Raw genomic sequence first — 18,691 nt, 5'->3', positions numbered from 1 at the left:
AAAATTTTTGCTTTATTGTAAGTGTGAGTTATGATCCTCTGTTAATGCAGATATCACAGCAGACTGCAACGGATTTAAATGAAACTTATTATTTTATTTTTTTTTACCAAAATATTTATAGCTTGAATAATAAGCTAAGTAAATTAGAGGATCTTTATTCTGTTGAATTATATTGATATTCTCTGCATAAACAAATTGGTGCCTCCATAGCCAAGTGGGCAGGAGCAGCAGTGCATAGCACATGCTTCTTGATTAGACCGGCATTCGAGCCTGTGCCCACCAAATATGGAGGATGCGGAAAAGTGAGGGAATGACCACTGCATATCCCCAGAGCAATTTGGCCTTAGTTGCTAATGCTCCTAAAAACCAAATAACAAACAAGCATAAACAAAACCTGGCTTTTTGATCATCAGATGAGTTCATTGGATATACATATTATCTAAATTCTAGGACCAGAAAGAAAAGGAGTGAAGAAGTCTAAACCTTATTAAAGTCAACTATGGAGTCATTATTGTTGAGAGCGTATATCTGGAACATAGATCTGATTTTTATTATTTAATAGTAATTAATTTTTATTTTTTGGCTATTCAGAGGCTGATATTGATCATAAATTACCTAACAATATCAAATATGTATTCAATTGCGAGGCATCTATTACGAAATTGTAGTAAAGGAAATAAAGCTATGAACAAAATATTGTACTGCTGGAATAGCATTTTGGTGTGGACAAAATGCTATTCCAGTAGTATCTGAGACTAGATTTTTAGGGCTCATATTTGATAGAAAGTTGACCTTTCTACAACACATTCATCAACGGTGCAAAGTGCACGAGAGGCTTGAATATCCTATGTGCAATCTCTTCACATTCTTGGGGCGCTGACCTATGCACTGTATTGCACCTCTATCGTGCACTCGTGCGATCTAAGTTAGATTATGGGTGGCAGGTATATGCATCTTTTAGACTCAGCGTACTCCGATGGCTGGATCCCATCCACCATCAGGCGATCCATATTGCCACTGGAGCATTTCAGACATCTCCTGTCCAGAACTTGTATGTCGAAGCGAATGAGCTCTCATTATTGCTTCACAGGAAACAGTTGTCTCTACAGTATGCTTTGAAACTGAAATCCCTGCCAGACCATCCCATGTGGACACCGGTTTTTGAGCCACGTTGGGAAACTGTACAGCGTTTGCCAGACTGCCAATCAACCATTCGGTATTCGTATCCAAAGGCTACTGAGCGATTTAGACATGACATTAGACAATGTTGCCCCATCACCAGGGCAACTTTCTCCACCCTAGCATGCTCCTGTCCCAAACTGCGACTTCTCTCTTAACAACTGGAGAAAGGACAGTACTCCATCTGCTGTCTACCTGCAGTTCTTTTTAGCACAGTTCTCTGAACATTCTGACTTCTTGCCAGTTTACACAGATGGCTCGAGGTCAGAAGTGTCTGTCGGATCTTCAGCTGTTTTCCAAAACACCACAGTATCTGAGCAGATCTCCCACAAATGCAGTGTGTTCACTGCAAAGCTGCACGCAGTTGAGCTAGCCTTGGATTGTATAGAAACCACCCATGAAAAATATATTATATATACCGATTCTCTGAGTTCATTGCTGGCTTTATCATTGATGAGATTCAACCCTCATCCTGTCCTGACCTGGATACAGCAGAAGCTGCACTTCCTTTCACAATTTGAATTTGATGTTCATTTCTGCTGGATCCCAGGCCACATTAGGATCTCAGGAAATGATTTGGCAAACACTGCAGCCAAAAAAGCAAACATCTTTAACTCTTGCCTGTTAGTCCCCTATACAGACAATAGGCAAGTAATTCAAAAGAAACTTGTATCCCAATGGCAACACTCATGGCATGGACAGGCTGCAAACAAGTTATATGAGATTAAGCCTGCAATTGAACATTGGCAGTCTAGTCTGCACAAGAGCTGAAAAGAGGAAGTTGTTCTATTTTGGCTCTGCATAGGACATTGTCACTTGACACATTGCTATCTGCTGAGGGCAGACGATTGTCCTATGCATAGAAATTGTGACACCATTTTAACAGTCCGTCATATTTTAATTGAATGCCTGTGTTTTTACAATAATCATCATTTATGTTTCAGCCATCTGTCTGAGCCTTATACACTTAGACAGATTTTATCGGACAATGACAACGTGTCAGTTATATTTAAGTTTTTACAACTTATTAATCTAAATAACTTTATCTAGATTGTTTTTATTGTTTTATGCTTTATAAACTTTTTATATCGTATACTCTTTCACAATAATATATAAACAATTATAATATTATACTTTTGTATTTTACACCTTTTTGACTTGGCGCATCATAGCCTTAGACACTAATGCACCATAAAATCTGAAAACAAACAACAATCTTCCCCAAGACTGAAGGACTCATTCTTGCCATCCAAGACCAGGTAATCAACACCAGAAACTACAGAAAATACATTGCCAAGCAGCCCGGGTTGTCAGATGACACAAATCAATGATGCCACCTGGTCTCAATAACAATCAAATACATCACTGCAGGATGCAAGGTGATCACTCAGGTGGAGTACACTTGTAGACATGACCAGGTAGCAAGAAAATAAATATCAGTTGATCATAGAAAGTGTTCCGTATTACAAGTACGAACCACAATCTGGGACAGCACCATAATAATGGACAAGACAATCCGGCACAACAGACCGGACATAACCTTGTTGACAAGAGGGAAAAGGCTATCTATCTGATTGACATAGCAGTGCCCAACACTGGCAATCTCCAGAAAACCATGAGGAAAAAATCAGGAAGTACACGAACCTAAGACAGGAGGTCAAAGAGATGTGGAATATGCAACAAATAGTGACCAATCCGATCATTGTGTCAACCACTGGTATGGTGCCAAAGACCCCCCCCCCACATAACAACCTAGCAGCAACAGATCTCCCAGAGAACACCTACAAGGAACTCCAGAAAGTCGCAGTCCTGAACACCTGTAGGATAGTCAGAGAGTTCATCAATCAACAGTAACACCAGACATAACTACCCTGTGTACTTGGTAGCAATACCCATCAGGCCCCCCAATCAGGGAGAAATAATATAAGAGCAATGATAAAAATATTTATTATTATTATTGTTATTATTACACAAAATACTTTATTTAAATCAACAGAATACGATAACCACTGTCTTGATATTTTATCATTATTGGGCATATGTTGAAAATACAATTTAATTTCATTAAAAGGAAATTTTTTATTTTTCAAAATCTCTTTGGTTCTGTTTTAAATGGTGATATGATTAAAAAAAAAAAAAAAAAAAAAAACCAATTTTTCAGTTCATGATGAATTAGAATTTGGTGCAATAAATTTATTTAACACCCCATAATAAGTGTCATTGGTTTTACCTATTAATTTCACTTTCATTGTTCTTTTCTAAAATTTTATTTTCTCCAGATTTTTCTAAATTATCTTCTTCAACGATTTCATTATTATATTGTTTTTCATCATATGTTTTTGGCTTTCCTCTGCATTATTTCTTATATTATTATTTTCTTCATATTGATTACATTCTTTCTCATGTTCTTCTGGTTCATTATTTTGAATATGTCTTATTAGTTTCTTTTTATTTAGTTACAAAACTAAATTCGTCTATAGTGATTTTAGATTTTCTTAATAAAAAACCATTCAGAGTGGGTTGCCTTGCTGTTTCAGCAACCATTTCTAATAATTTTTTACTTTTAATTTTCCTCTTTTCATAGTCTGATTTAATTCTTTTTGTTACTTGATCTTTTCTAATTTTTTGGTTGGTTATCTAAAGGAAAATAAAATTTGATACTTTAATTCTTTATTTATATTATTATTAATATATGATTAATTTAGAATAATTTTTAATTAATTTTATTTGTGTTTATTTTAGTTTTATTTGATCTAAATAGCTCTAAGTAATTTTATCTTGGGGCTGAAGAGAGGTCAAGATACCAAGAAATTTCATATCTTGCCTGTTCAGCCCAACACTGGTTTTGTGCTTAGTGACACCATACAAGATAGAAGTGGATTTTCTCAAAGGTCTTGCTGAAACAGTTGGTGAGAGTAACTGAACAATGTGCAGATCTAAGCAATTCTTTGCAGGCTTTGAAAAGACACAGCATAGTGGAGTACCATGGTGCAGATGAACAACAGTTTTACATGAAAATCTGGTCAAAAGGGAGAAACAGACTGTAATACTTTCTCATTGAATTTCTGCAGCATAGGATAACATATATCATCAGGCATAACAACATTACATAACTAAAACTTAACAGGATAAATTAACTTTAGTTTAACTCAATAAGAAACTCTCATAATTCAGTAATTGTAAATGGCTGACTGACTGAAGGGGTTCAAGAGATGAAAGGAAATAATATTCCATTCTAATATATGATTAGAGAGAAGATGGATATTTACCAATAACCATTTTAATTTTTCTATGGCTTATTCAGACATCAGTACTTTTCATAACTGAGGTAGCAAATCTTACCCAGGAATCCCTTTGGCCTATTTTATGGCACACACACTCTCAATGACCCATTATTTAATGGGTCACTGAAAGTTGATCATTCAGTGCCTGTAAAGCAAATTGGAAGAAAAGATAAGATGGTGAGATCAATTGCTTGAGTGGGAAATTAAAGAGGGAGGGGGAAATTAAATTGCATGTGAAATTTGCATATGGTGTTTTAAAAGTGTGAGGTTTTTTTTTTTTCCAAAGTGGATTAAATAACACTGATCTCCTAAATCAAAAAGCCCATTTTAGATTTAATTTAATAATACAATGCCATTCTCACAAACTATCAAAACAATGCACTTTTATCTGCAAAGGGTGCTATACTGTGTTCAATTAGCCTCTTATGCTGTGTTTGTTGTTTTGGGTTTTTTGGTGCAAGAACTTATTTAGCTAAAATTTGCACTATATATGCAAATATTTGAATTTTAAACTTAAAATGTTATCTTATGTATAGAAGTTTACAATTTTTGATAAAAAGGGTAGTTTTATGGTACTGCAAACCAGTTACTCCTCTAAGTAAGTGTGTGTGTGTGTGTGTGTGTGTGTGTGTGTGTGTGTGTGTGTGTGTGTGTGTGTGTGTGTGTGTGTGTGTGTGTGTGCGTGTGTCCAATATACAGTCCTGTAAAAATTAATTTTTTTTTTTTTTGAAAGATTTATTTCCAGGCTTGTGCTACTTACTGTAATAAATAATTAACTATTTATCATTTGCAGACATGCACCCATCTTTCTCTATAGCCTTTTTGAATAAGATGAATGTAATCACAATATGGGACATAGGTTGCAATACTGACCTTGATATTAGGATTTTTGTGACTGGATACCCCCCCCCCCCTTGTCAGGAGTGGGAGTGTTGAATATATTCTAATGGTAGTCTAGCTGCAGTCAGTTCTGCAGTATATGCAATATATTTGAATAGAAACTATTGTGAAATAATAGTGTCTAAATGAATTACTACCATGACAGTACAATAGTAGTTTTTGAAAATGTCTTGGTTTGAGTCCCATTGACAACTGGAGAAAGTTAAAAAGTCCTCTTCAACTGGGGCTCTAGTTAACCAATTGCAGGTGGAGGGAGTGCAGTTCCTCCATGAGTTAATTTGGGTTTTTCAGCCCACATCACATGTAGAGTACACTTACAATAGAGTAAAGAATCACAAAAATTCTAATAGACATAAAACCACCATAGATTCTTATTTTCAGGCCAAAAAACATCATAATATTAATAAAGATTTAGAAGATTAATAAAGATTTAGAAGACCTAAAATGAGACAAAGGAAAAATAGATTAATACTATTAAGACTAATAGATATAATTTACTTTATTGTAAAACAAGGAATAAGTTATAGAGGAAAGAATGAAGGAATCTTCCAAACAACATTGAAATAAGGAATAAAAAATTTTTTAGAGTTAGTTTTACCTATAGCCAAATATGATGTGTTACTTAAGTTATCTAGAAAAAATCTCAAATAAGAAAGTCTAACAATCCTGAACATAGAGGCAGAGGTAAATTGTTAACCTTTCTAAGTAAAAAGACTATTAATAAAATACAGGAACTCCCTGACTTGCATAAGGGTTGCGTTCCATCGAATGCTGTGTGTCGGATTTTACGTAAGTTGGGGAATTTCCCCCATGCTTGTGCAGCACTCGCAACTGTGCTCGCTGAATTGATTGAATCAAAAAAGAAATGTTCAACGAACATGTAAATAGAATTATTTATTGTATTTATTAAATTTTTTTATCTCAGGCACAGGAAAAATTACAAAAGTGTGCAATTTAAAAAAAAATTTTAAATTATAAAATTGCAAAAAAAGAGAGGAGACAGGCATAACATCAGTAAGTTTTACCTCTCGAGCATCGTTGCCAGAATCGATGTCTTCAATTGATAATACACAGCTGCAGAGGTTGAAGGCTGTGGAGATTTAGAAGGGGTCGGCTGCTCAACCTTACGAAAGAACATCATATTAATGGATGACTGGACGGTGGCTTTTTTCTTTTCATCGTAAATTTCTTTGTAGAAGATTAATAACTTTTAAGAATCATTTGCTGTCAGGATCCATCTTCTCAAATGTCGGCATTGCCATCTCTCTGGTGATGAAGTATCTTGGCTCCTCATTTGGTTCATCTTGAGCTTCTTCAGCATTTTCTTCTTTCACTATCGCTGCCTGCAAGTAAATAAGTTCTTCATTAGATAATTCCTTCACTTCTTCCTCTATTAACTCCACATCTTTGGCATCAACCTCCAACTGAAGTAGCTCTGCAACCTGGGCATATTTTCATGGGCATATTTTCTTCCATGTACCATTTAAACAACTTTTAGTAATTTCCGCCCAGGCCTTGTTAATTTTTAAGATGGCGTGGTAAATATTGTAAGATTTCCAAAAGTCTCTTAACGTAAAATTTTTTTCACCGCCTACTGCAGACAATGCCTGAGCAAATGTGCATAAATAGTATGCTTTTAAATTCGAAATAACACCCTGATCCATAGGTTGGATGAGTGAAGTCGTGTTTGATGGTAGAAATATGACTCACGTTCAAATTGAAATCATCTAGATGCATAGGATGTCCAGGAGCATTATCTAATAGAAGCAAAATCTTGAAAGGAATGTCATTGTGTTTACAATATTTTTCAACCTCGGGAATGAAGCAGCATTTAAACCAATCCTCAAAGAGAGATATTGTTATCCATGCTCACTGGTTCGATTGGAAATGCATGGGTAGGGTGGCTTTGTTGATGCCCTTAAATGCACGAGGATTTTCAGAATGGTACACAAACAGTGGTTTTAATCTGTAATCTCCCTATGCATTAGCCCCAAGCAAGAGCGTGTCCCTATCATTTGATGCCTTGAAACCTGGCATTGTATTTTCCTCTTTGGCAGTGTATGTTTGATCTGGCATTTTTTTTCCAATACAGAGCAGTCTCATCAATGTTAAAAATTTGTTGCAATGAATAGCCGCCTTCATCAGTAATTTCCAACACATCACAAAATGTCTCTGCAGCTGCAGAAGCGGCACTGGCAACCTCACCACATACTTTAATGTTGTGGAAACCAGCACGATGCTTGAACCTATTAAAACCACCCGTTGCTTGCCACGAACTTGGGTTGGGGTTCACTATACTTATCCTTAATATCTTGATAGATACTTGTTGCTTTTTCTTGAATGGGCATTAGACTCAGGGGCACTTGCTTCTGAATCTGATTTTCCATCCATATTATTAACAGCTGTTCCATCTTCAGTATAGACCTGAAGGCTGTTTTGTGATCACTGTTCATCTTAAGTGCATTGATCCTTTGACATGTTCTTTTATATGTGCACTGTCCTTTAAAATAGTATTCTCTGTTGAAGCAGTGAGACCTAATTCCCTTGCAATAGATGACAAACTTTGTCCTGTTTCGTACTTCTTAATCATTTTCATCTTCATTTCTAAATCAATTTTTTTTCGTTTCCTGCCACCGCCACCACTTGTACTTTTTGTTGGTCCCATAGGAATGAAGAGAATTCTGAAAATTTGTTTTTTATGTGATTGAGGATTTCAGTGAAGGGAACATATTTCATCATAACAGCGTAAAAACCCACACAATTGCAGTTATCGGGATTATTGCAAATGCAATAAGATCGAGTTTGCTACCCACTTATAATTAGATGCGCTAACAGAAAAGCCCAATAAACTGGAAAGTGCAAATTGTTTTTATTGTTTTATGGTTGTGTTCTCCAGAAATGTGTTTTTTAAAAATATCACAAAGGCGTTCAAAATTGATTCTTATAACGGGAACATATGATAACGATGAAAGGGTAGTGCAATTTCCATTGTAAATGTGACTTTTTAAAGAGATAAATAGTTTAATAATATAGCAAAATTTTCAAATTCCAAGAGAGGAAAAAAAAAAAAAAAAAAAACCCTGTGTGTTATTGGGTTCACATAACGATATTTTCACGATACCTCCATTTATTCCTACAGGATGCAAAATACGTTTCCACAATATTTTTAAGTTTGTGCCGACCTGAAAAAACTTACATAAAGTCGAATTTCCTTAAGTCAAGTATTACATAAGGCGGGGAGTTCCTGTAATGCTAATTATTTGAAGGAAATACAAAACCACGTTGTAGAAGTAAAAAAGATTGGTGTACAAATAGGTAGTACCCAAGGTATTAGTGTAATGGAGCAGTGCTTAATTATAATCAGATATGATTATAATTATAATCAGCAGTGCTTAATTATAATGTTTTGTTTACTGATGTACAAGTAACTTCTATAAACAATGACAATTTTTTGTTTATTTTACTGTCATTACCATTAGCATTAGTAGATTCATACAATGCAAGAAAGCAAGGTTATGAAGCATCAGCCAAAAAAAAATAAACCCTCCCATTTTATCCCTCCATTCGTTCCAAATGCCTGTCCACCTCAGCCTTAAATTTATTTAGGCTATTAGCTTCCACAACAAAAGGTAGAAGCCTATTCCACCAATCAACTACCCGCTGACTAAAGGCAAATTTCCACACATCTATTCTACAACTGTCTTTCCTCAATTTGAAACTGTGCCCCCCTCAGGTTCTTAGTCTGAGGAAGACGAAGAATCCCATCAGCATTCAGCTTGCTCAACCCCTTCAAGGCCTTATACACCTCAATGAGATCACCTCGCAGGTGCCTACTCTCCAGGCACTACGTAGCACACGCTTCTTGATTAGACCGGGGTTCGAGCCCATCACCACCAAATATGGAGGATGCGGGAAGGTCAGAGAATGAACACCACATATTCCTGGAGCAATATGGCCTTAGTTTCTAATGCTCCTAAAAACCAAAATAACAACAATAACTCTCCAGGCACTACAATTTGCAGAACTTAAGCATTTCTTGGTAAGAGCACCCCTTTGTTCCCCTCACCAATCTTGTTGCCTTTCTTTGTACTCGTTCTAGCAACTCTACATCCTTCCTAAATTGAGGCCTCCAGACCTGTACACAGTATTCTAGGTGTGGCCTGACCATTGCCTTGTATAACGGTATTATCACCTCCCTCTCCCTGCTAGCAAAATTCCTATATATCATTGAAAGACTCCATGATCTGCTCTGGCAGCCCGTCTGCACTGCTCAGCAAACTTCATATTTGGCTTCACAATTACCCCCAGGTCTTTTTCACTTTCCACTTTCCTGAGTGTATTACCATCCAGTTGGTACATGTCTCTTCGGTTATTGCTACCCACTTTGACAAATCCAATGTTAAACTCCAGTTCCCACTGCTCAGCCCATTTTCCCAACTTATCTAGGTCTAGTTGGAGTAGCATACTGTCATTACTGTCGCTAACAACCCTGCCAACCTTTCTATCATCTGCAAACTTGGACATTAAACCTGATATACCTTCATCAATATCACTGATAAATATACAAAACAACAGGGGGCCCAACACCGAACCCTGGGGAACTCCACTGATAACATTTGTCCAGGAAGAGCAGTGTCCATTGATTACCACTCTCTGTTGTCTCTCATTCAACCATCCCTTTATCCATTGTAGCAGCATACCCTTGATGCCATACCTCTCCAATTTGTACAGCAGTCTTCCGTGTGCAACAGTATCAAAAGCTTTCCCGAAATCCAAGTATATGAGATCAAAATTATTTTTGGCATTCAGTTCCTTTGTGGCCACATCATGGTAAGCAATCAAATTGGTCAGACAAGACCTCCCTTTGACAAACCCATGCTGTGTCTTAACTATTACTGCAGTCTTGTCTAGATGATCCTGCAATGCTTCTTTAACCACTGCTTCCATTATTTTCCCCCGGAACACCTTTTCAACCTCCTTTGTGAATTGGTGATACATTTGCACACCTCCAGTCCATGGGGACCTCCCCTGAGTCCAAGGAAGCTCTCATAATTATGGCTAAGGGTTTGATTACTTCCTTTGCTGCCTCCTTTAGTGTAACTGGATAGATCCTGTCCACCCCAGGTGTCTTCCTTATGTTCACCTTCAACAGTTTCTCCTCCACTTTGCTCTCGATTATTACAAAATCACTTAGCTCCCTGTTAACGTTTGATAAATTTCTGGCACTCCCCTTATTGAATAACACTCCCCATGTGTGAATATAGAGGCAAAATACTTATTCAGTTTATCAGCTACCCCAGCATGATCATCAATAGGCAGCCAACCTATGTTATGTGGTCCAATCTGATTCATCCCTTTTCTTCTAGAGTTTACATAAGTAAATAACTCCTTGCTGTTTTTCTTTGCATCCTTTGCCAAAGATTTCTCATCTGCCTTCGCCTGCCTTACCTCCTTTGTGACTTGATTACAGACTAATTTATACCTGCCATAGGTTTCTGTGGCGCCTCCGTAGCCAAGTGGGCAAGAGCGGCAGTGCGTAGCACACGCTTGATTAGACCGGGGTTCAAGCCCGTAACCACCAAATACAGAGGATGCGGAAAGGTCAGAGGAATGACCACCGCATATGGTCGGAGCAATATGGCCTTAGTTGCTAATGCTCCTAAAAACCAAATAACATAACAACCATAGGTTTCTGTATTGCCTGATACTTTATATGCATCCTATACATTCTTCTTCTCTGCCACTAGTCTCATTAATACATCTGACATCCATTTAGGCCTAAACCTTGAACAGTATTTCTTAGTTGGAATGAAAAGCTTAGTATCCTCCAAATTAAGTCCCTGAAGGCTCCCCATTTAGAATTCACTGTTGGTAACATCATCAGTTGATCCCACTGTACAGAATTTAAAAACTGTCTGAGACCTTTGTAGTTATCTTTATGAAAGCAAAAGCCCTTCCCTTTAGCCTTGATGGTAGTTACATCTTTAATTAATTCCCACATCAATACGTTGTGATCACTGTCACCCAGTGGTTCCTTTATCTACAAATTCTTAATGCATGAAGAATCACTACTGATAATCGGATCAAGAGTATTACTCCCTCTGGTTGCCTCTCGAATATCTTGCTGTAGAAAACAGTATCTTGCTGTAGAAAACAGTCATCCAATAAATCTACAAAAGTCTTGCTAGTGTGCGAGTGACCAAACCACAAGTTCCAGTCAATATCTGGAAAGTTAAAGTCTCCAATTATAAGACATTCTGATTTACTGGCCCACTCTATTTCTCTGCACGATTGCTCATTATATTCATCAGATTCATTAGGCCTATAACACACACCTACTCTCATTTTTCCTTTCCCAGTGTTTATTGCACACCAAACAGACTCAACACTGCATTGTCCACCAACATCAATTGGATGTACTTCCTTAGATTTTACGTGTTTCATAACTAACAGCATAACCCCTCCTCCCTTCCTATCCTGTCTATTCTCCTATAGACATTGTACTCCCCAAATTCCAACTCTGCACTGCCTATATCTGTGTGACACCAAGTCTCTGATATTCCAACAATATCTGCTTTGATGTCTTGACTAGCACTCGAAGCTTATCAAATTTATTAACAATATAATCCTAGCATTGGTGTAATGCAAGTATACATGCACCTGTTCCTTCTCCTAGCCACCCTAACACATCTCATGTATTGGGCTGTGTTAGGGTGGCTAGGAGCTGCCCATTCTAATAGCAGCAGTGCAAGAATCACTTTTGCCTCTGCCTGTAGCCACTATTAACCTTTTGGTCTGTGTATCCCCCCATGCTAGCAGTTTTCCGACCCACCTAACACTGCCTCAATATCATCAGCAAATATTCTTGCACCCTTTCTATTTAAGGGTATCCCATCCCTGTACAAGCAGTCTCTCCTGTCAACGAGCACAGACCATGCTGAAAAAAAGTCTACCCCTTAAGCCTTGCGCAGTCTCTCCAGGGCTGAATTGATTGACAAGGCTCTCGGTTTATTATTATAATAAACTCCTGTAATAGTATTTTTTGGCAGTACAACAATATTTATGAGTACTTTTATTGAGGTACTTTTATTTTATTTTATTGTAATAACGTAAGAATGAAAAAATAAATAAATAAAAATAAATAAATAAACATAACATAATTGCATAAGAAAAGTAATGGAAGTCAAGGCACCTTTACTTGGGTTGTTTTGGTTGGAATTGAAGCTACATATACAGCAGACTCTCGATTTACTGGGATTGGATTAACCAGGACACTTCAAGACTTCAAATTAAAAAAAAAAATCATAAATTTTTTTTATGATTTTTTTTAAATCATAAAAAAATTCAGATATTTTGCAAGTTGGAAATTAGCGACAAGAAGCGGCGTTATAAGTTGTCGTTGGGAATTAGTGTACCCATTATCTTGCAACCCTGCTGTCTTCACACCCGCTGCTCAAAACAAAAAAAAAAGGAAAAAAGAGAAGAGACCAAATGTTTAGTTTGTTTTAATGCGTTGTGTCGATTGTTATGTTCCATTGCACTGCAAAAAGACAAATTTTGTCTCGTTATTTATGTCACGGATGTTGAAATTTTTTTATAGTAAATATATATATATTTTTTGTTTATAAATCGCAAAAATGATGGGTAAATGCAAAAGAGTTCCACTTTCAGTTTAACAAAGACTTGAAATTATTCACAAGTTTGAAAACGGTGCAACCGTTAAATCTTTGATTGGCGCCTCCGTAGCCAGGTGGGAAGGAGCAGCAGTGCGTAGCACACGCTTCTTGATTAGACTGGGGTTCGAGCCCATCACCACCAAATACGGAAGATGCGGAAAGGTCTGGGAATGACCACCGCATATTCCGGAGCAATATGGCCTTAGTTGCTAATGCTCCTAAAAACCAAATAACAACAACAAATCTTTTATTAACCATTGTAATATTGGTGACCAAACCATACCCAACATTGTAAAAAATAAAAGGAAGCTATTAGATTTAAAATCGACATAGCAAAAAAGCATTGTATTGGACACGCAAGTAGCTCGTGGAAAATTTTTTCATTTTTTATATATTGCCAAATTTTTTACGTAGGTTGCTGAACATTTTCAATATAGTAAGTCCCCAACTTACACAACTACCTAATTTTTTTTTCACTTTATTTTTTTATTTTTTAGGATTGTAAAATTTAAAAAATAATAATAAATAATGACGATCACGGCACACACAAATTGCACAAGTGAGGTATGGAGTAACAAGCAAAAAAAATAGGAAAGAAGAGAAGATTCTTACAATTTATTTATGGTTTTTTTTTTTCATATGATTGAAGATTTCAATAAAGGGGACACACATTTCACCATAATAACGTGTAAAAACCCATAGACTTCCAGATATCGGTATTTTTGCGAATGCAATACGATCGAGTTTACTACCAGTTTATAATTAGATGTGAAGAGAAAAGCCCAAATAACATGGAAAGTGCAATTTGTTTTTATTGTTTTTTGGCAGTGACCTCCAGAAATGTGCTTTAGTAAAATGTGTGCTTGTGCGGGGTGATAATAATGAGATTTCGCCTTAACCCTGTGAAATTTTCTTTACAGACAATTTCATTTTGACAGTTATCATGGTGCCGACTAAGAGAATAAGTGACAGCAGTACTAATAAATCTACCAAGGAAAGGAAAGCGATCGATTTGGATTAGAAAATTAAACTAATAAGAATGTATGAAAATGGTGAAAGATTAACAAGTAACGCGCTGAATTCAGATTTGACAATAATAATATAGTAGCAGTTTGTTATTAGTCATTCCCGAGTTACGTAAAACTCGACGAAGTAAGAAGTTACGTCATAGCTTACATATGTCGAGGACTAATGTATTTTTGGATTAACCAGGAAATCAATTATCCAGGATTTGTTTTTTACCATCTATCTCGGAAAATCGAGAGTCTACTGTACACTGAAAGAAATAACATTGAGTGGCTGTTTTTTTTTGTGCATTAGCAATGGTGAACATAACTGGCCCTGAGTGACAGTGTCTCATGCATTTAATTAAATGCTAAATTCCTTCTTCAGATGTAGGAAAAATAAGAAACACAGAAATATAGTATGCTGATTGTAAGCAGTCCAGTGTATAACAAAAGATGGGAATTAGTAGCTGGAGATAACTGTGAAACATATGTTGGCACTGTAGAGGGAGACTGTGCTACCCATAAGCTGTGACTTAACCCACACCCATATACTGTGGAAAAGAGGAAGTAATATTATATATTGAAGAAGATGACATTAACATTTACCAGAATATATGTTCAGTTGATCTGCTGCCATGGAGGTATTGGTATTCTCCATGTGAACTAGGAATTTTGAACTGATTGGATAGGCAGGTGATGATTTTCCCCCCCTTTGAATATGTTAATCTATAATTTATCATTGCGGTTAAGCATCTGGTACAATTGAAATTCTTGGTTCTTGATAGCACAGATGAAAAATGGTTCTTTAAACTCCCTCCATTTTTTAAAGAGAACAGAATGATTTTGTTCCTAGCAGTATATGATACTGCTAGTCATTCTGTACTAGGAACATTATGAAGTATAACATACACTTCCAAAGACTCAACTTTTCCAAGTCTCAGACTGAGCGTAAGTTCATGAAAGTTAAAAATGCAGAGTAGTGATTGAAACACTAAGCATGTGAAAATGAATAGTTTGCTGTATGGAGGAATAGAATAATAGATGTTTGATACTGGAGATACCTCCCCACCAGTTGGTGAAAAAAAAAAATTTTATTTTATATAAATTTAAGATAATTTTGCATAAATAAAATAAAAACTTTCTTATAGTTGGAGATTTTCATGGGATAGATCTAGAATCTGGATGGAATCTAGGTATAAGAATGGTCAGTCATTACAGAAATCTAGATTCCATGAAAAATTTCTTTACAATGATAATTCACCTCTTGATACTGTTTATTTAAAATTAATTTTTCTTTTTCTTTTTTTTTTTTTTTCCTCCTCTACGGCTGTAGGTATATGTGCCAGTGAGATGTACTTCGTGGACATGTACTTTTCTATTCTTCAGTTTACTCTCACTTGCTTTTATTTTTCTTAGTTTTCCTTCCCACATGGAATTTTAAATAAGCAATATCAAGAGGTGATTTATAAAGAACTCTTTATAAAGAAGTTTTATGATTGTTGGTTGGTAACTAGAGGCCCACAGGCTGTAACATGCTAACCTTATTTTTTAATGTAAATTATGTAAAATTCATAATGTTCTATTATGTATTGGTTTTGGATAGTGTTAAAAGTTTACTCAAGTATAATTAATAATATTAAAACTGTAGGTTACATAAAAGTGCATTTAAAACAGAAAAATTTTATACTGAAAGTTTAACCAATTTTTTATAAATTGAATAAGAAATTTTCTGAAAGCTTAAAATGTTTTATATATTTTGAAATATAAAATCACAGAATAATTTAATAATTTGTCTTGATAACCTAGGTCTCAGATATGTAAAAGAAAGTGGACCACGCAACACTATAGATTCCTCAAATTCAGTATATCAAACAGCTATAGGTGGGCTGAGTATGACTGGATGTTTAGCTGATTTTTCTCTCTACATCTTTCACCCTTACGGAGGTGCTAAAAAATCAGGTAAAATTTTAGAAATAATTGCATGTTTTTCCTGTTCTGTGTTAGGGTAAAACAAAAGGAGAAGGAAAATTTAATAAATTTTGGAAGTAATTTTTGCTTAAGATTTTAAAGATTTTTTTAACTAATCAGAAACTGAAAACTAACAAAGGTATTAAATGTTATTTGCAAACTGTGGTTATACGGGGTCATTTGAAATTTCTGCCTATTTTTGACAAAAGAACTGAAAGGTTTAGTTGAAGGGGATTTGGTATTTTAAGAGATCTTTATAACTTTGGTCTTAGAGACTATCTCCTTGTTTTTATTCAACTTTTTATTCTGCCATTTCTTCCAAGTTTGTTTATGATCCACCCTCTCTTGGTCTTTTTGCCAAGAGTTGGGTAGAGTTCCTCAAGGGTCAGTTTTAAGTATTAATCGTTTGCCTTGATCAAATGCCGTTTCAGGACAACTTCATTCAACCATAACCAGTGCCCACTGTGTTGATGACTTCAGTATTCTTTTCCAATCATGCAATATGAGGATTATTGAATGGATTTGCAGAACATATATACATAATTTTTGCCATAAGTGGAATATCCACACTGGAACTGAGTGAATTAAGAGAGCAAGCAACCAATATTCATTGGTTGAATATTCTCCTTGCTCTCTCCTCTATATCATGCTTTTCTTATGCTTTTCTCTCTCTCTCTCTCTCTCTCTCTCTCTCTCTGTATCATGCATTTGTGCAGTCAAAACTAAATTATGGGTCCCAAGTCCCATCTACTAGAAACTGCATCCTTCAATGCCTAAATCTCATCCACTATCAGGCTCTCCATATTGTTACTTTAGCTTTTAGAACACCTTTTGTCCATAGTATATATGTGAAAGCAAACAAATCATCCTTATTGCTTTTATGGAAGTTGTGTTTATAGTGTGCTTTTAAAGTGAAATCGGTGCCAGACCACTCCATGTGCACATCTATTTTTGAACCACCCTGGAAAAATCTTTATAACACTTGTCAGACTGCCAACTGTCCTTTTGGTATTCATATCAAAGAACTGCCAAGATAATCCCTTCCACCCTATTATGCCCAGCCGACAACTTCTCCCTTAACATCTGGAGGAAGGCTGACACTCCATCTGTCTATAATTTCAACTGCACTCAGCACACAGAGATGAACATTCTGACTTCTTTTCCAGGCTATACAAATGGTTCAATGATAAAAGTTAGAACTGTCTGTGAGATCTGCTACTGTTTTTCTAGAAATGAAATTACTATAAAATCTGAGTCCATTTTCTCTGAATACAGCAGATACACTGCAGAACTGTACACTGAATAACTAGCCTTAGATCACCTACAAACCTGCCACCACCAAAAATGTATTACACACAGATTCCCTTCTTTCAGGCCTTATCACTGATGTTGTATAATCCTCATCTATTTCTTTCCCAGATAGAGCTGAGATGTCATCTTTTGGAACCTGATTTGTGTATTCTCAGCTACATTGGAATCAGGGAGAAATGATTTAGCTGACATTGCCTGCCTTTTAGTCCCTTATACAGACTACTGTCAAGCAATGTGAAAAAAAACTAGCAATGAAATCGGCAATTACATTGAATAATACCTACCTGTTAATCCCCTGTGCAGACTACTGGCAAGTAATATGAAAGAAATTGTTTTCCCATTGAAAATATTCATAGCATGAGCAAGCTTCAAACAAATTTTACAAGATTAAGTAATCCAGTTATTGCAGTCTAGTTTGTATAGGAATTGTAAAGAGTAAGTTGTACTAGCCTGGCTCTGCATAAAATTGGTAAATGGTTAAAACTAAATGTTATTTAATAACTATTAAACACATTTTAATGATTATTGAACGTTGTGATTTTATCAGTGCTTCCTGTTTCACTTTTAGCACTTTTAACCATTTGACTTGAGCTTTATAGATTCAGTAAGATTTTATCTTATAGAGACAACATGTCTGAAATTTTTCTATTTTTAAAAATTATAAATTTATATAAGTATATATCAATGTATTTTTTAACAGATATCTTATACTCTCTTGTTTCTTACTTCTTTTTGGGCCTACGTTGCCTATACACCATAAAAATTCAAATCAAATCAAACATGACTACAGAATCTGTTAGATGATTGACTCAAATTTAACCCTTTCAGGACTTTACTGGAACTCTTGTGCATTGATATGCAATGAATTTTTATTATGTAAGAAAAGTACCCTCTCCAATCAGTCTCAAACAGCTGCACACTCTGCCCAACATTCATTCAGTTCACAAATATATATACAGATGGTTCAAAGTCTGACATGGAAGTTAGTATAGCTGCAGACTTTCCAGATTTCATTGTATAGTAGCAACCTCTGACTGAGTGTGATTCAGTGTACGTATACACCGTACAAAGGGCATACCCACAAAAGTAAAAAGGGCATACCCACAGAATTTCTGCGGATAGCCCTTGATACAACCAACACCTTCAATGATGGAAAAAAAAAAAAAAAAAAGCCACAAAGCTCCATGAGCTATGGTAAACAAAGTGGGATCAGGAAACCAGAGGTCTGGTTACCAAAAGGTTTCTACCATGGGTGGCAATTGTTAGCCCAAAGCCACCTAAGTGGTATGCCCCTGGACTTTTTGCAACATTTATATTGACAGATCACGGCTCCCTAAAGGCGAAACTAGCCTCCTTAGGCCTGACT

General features: G+C 36.0%; 1 protein-coding gene across 1 annotated transcript in view; it reads left to right on the top strand.

Annotated features, from left to right (window-relative positions):
• The window catches only part of tweek (transmembrane protein KIAA1109 homolog tweek), an 806,203-nt gene that overhangs the window by 664,751 nt on the left and 122,761 nt on the right, over window positions 1–18,691 (top strand). Inside the window, 1 exon segment of the mRNA XM_090388226.1 lies at window positions 15,853–16,005. Coding sequence (XP_090244352.1) covers window positions 15,853–16,005 — 153 coding nt within the window.

The sequence above is a fragment of the Mastigoproctus giganteus genome, chromosome 2, assembly GCF_048544385.1.
Source record: "Mastigoproctus giganteus isolate SK-2022 chromosome 2, ASM4854438v1, whole genome shotgun sequence".
NCBI classification, from domain to species: Eukaryota; Metazoa; Arthropoda; class Arachnida; order Uropygi; family Thelyphonidae; genus Mastigoproctus; species Mastigoproctus giganteus.
This window is presented reverse-complemented; position numbering and strand designations above follow the sequence as displayed.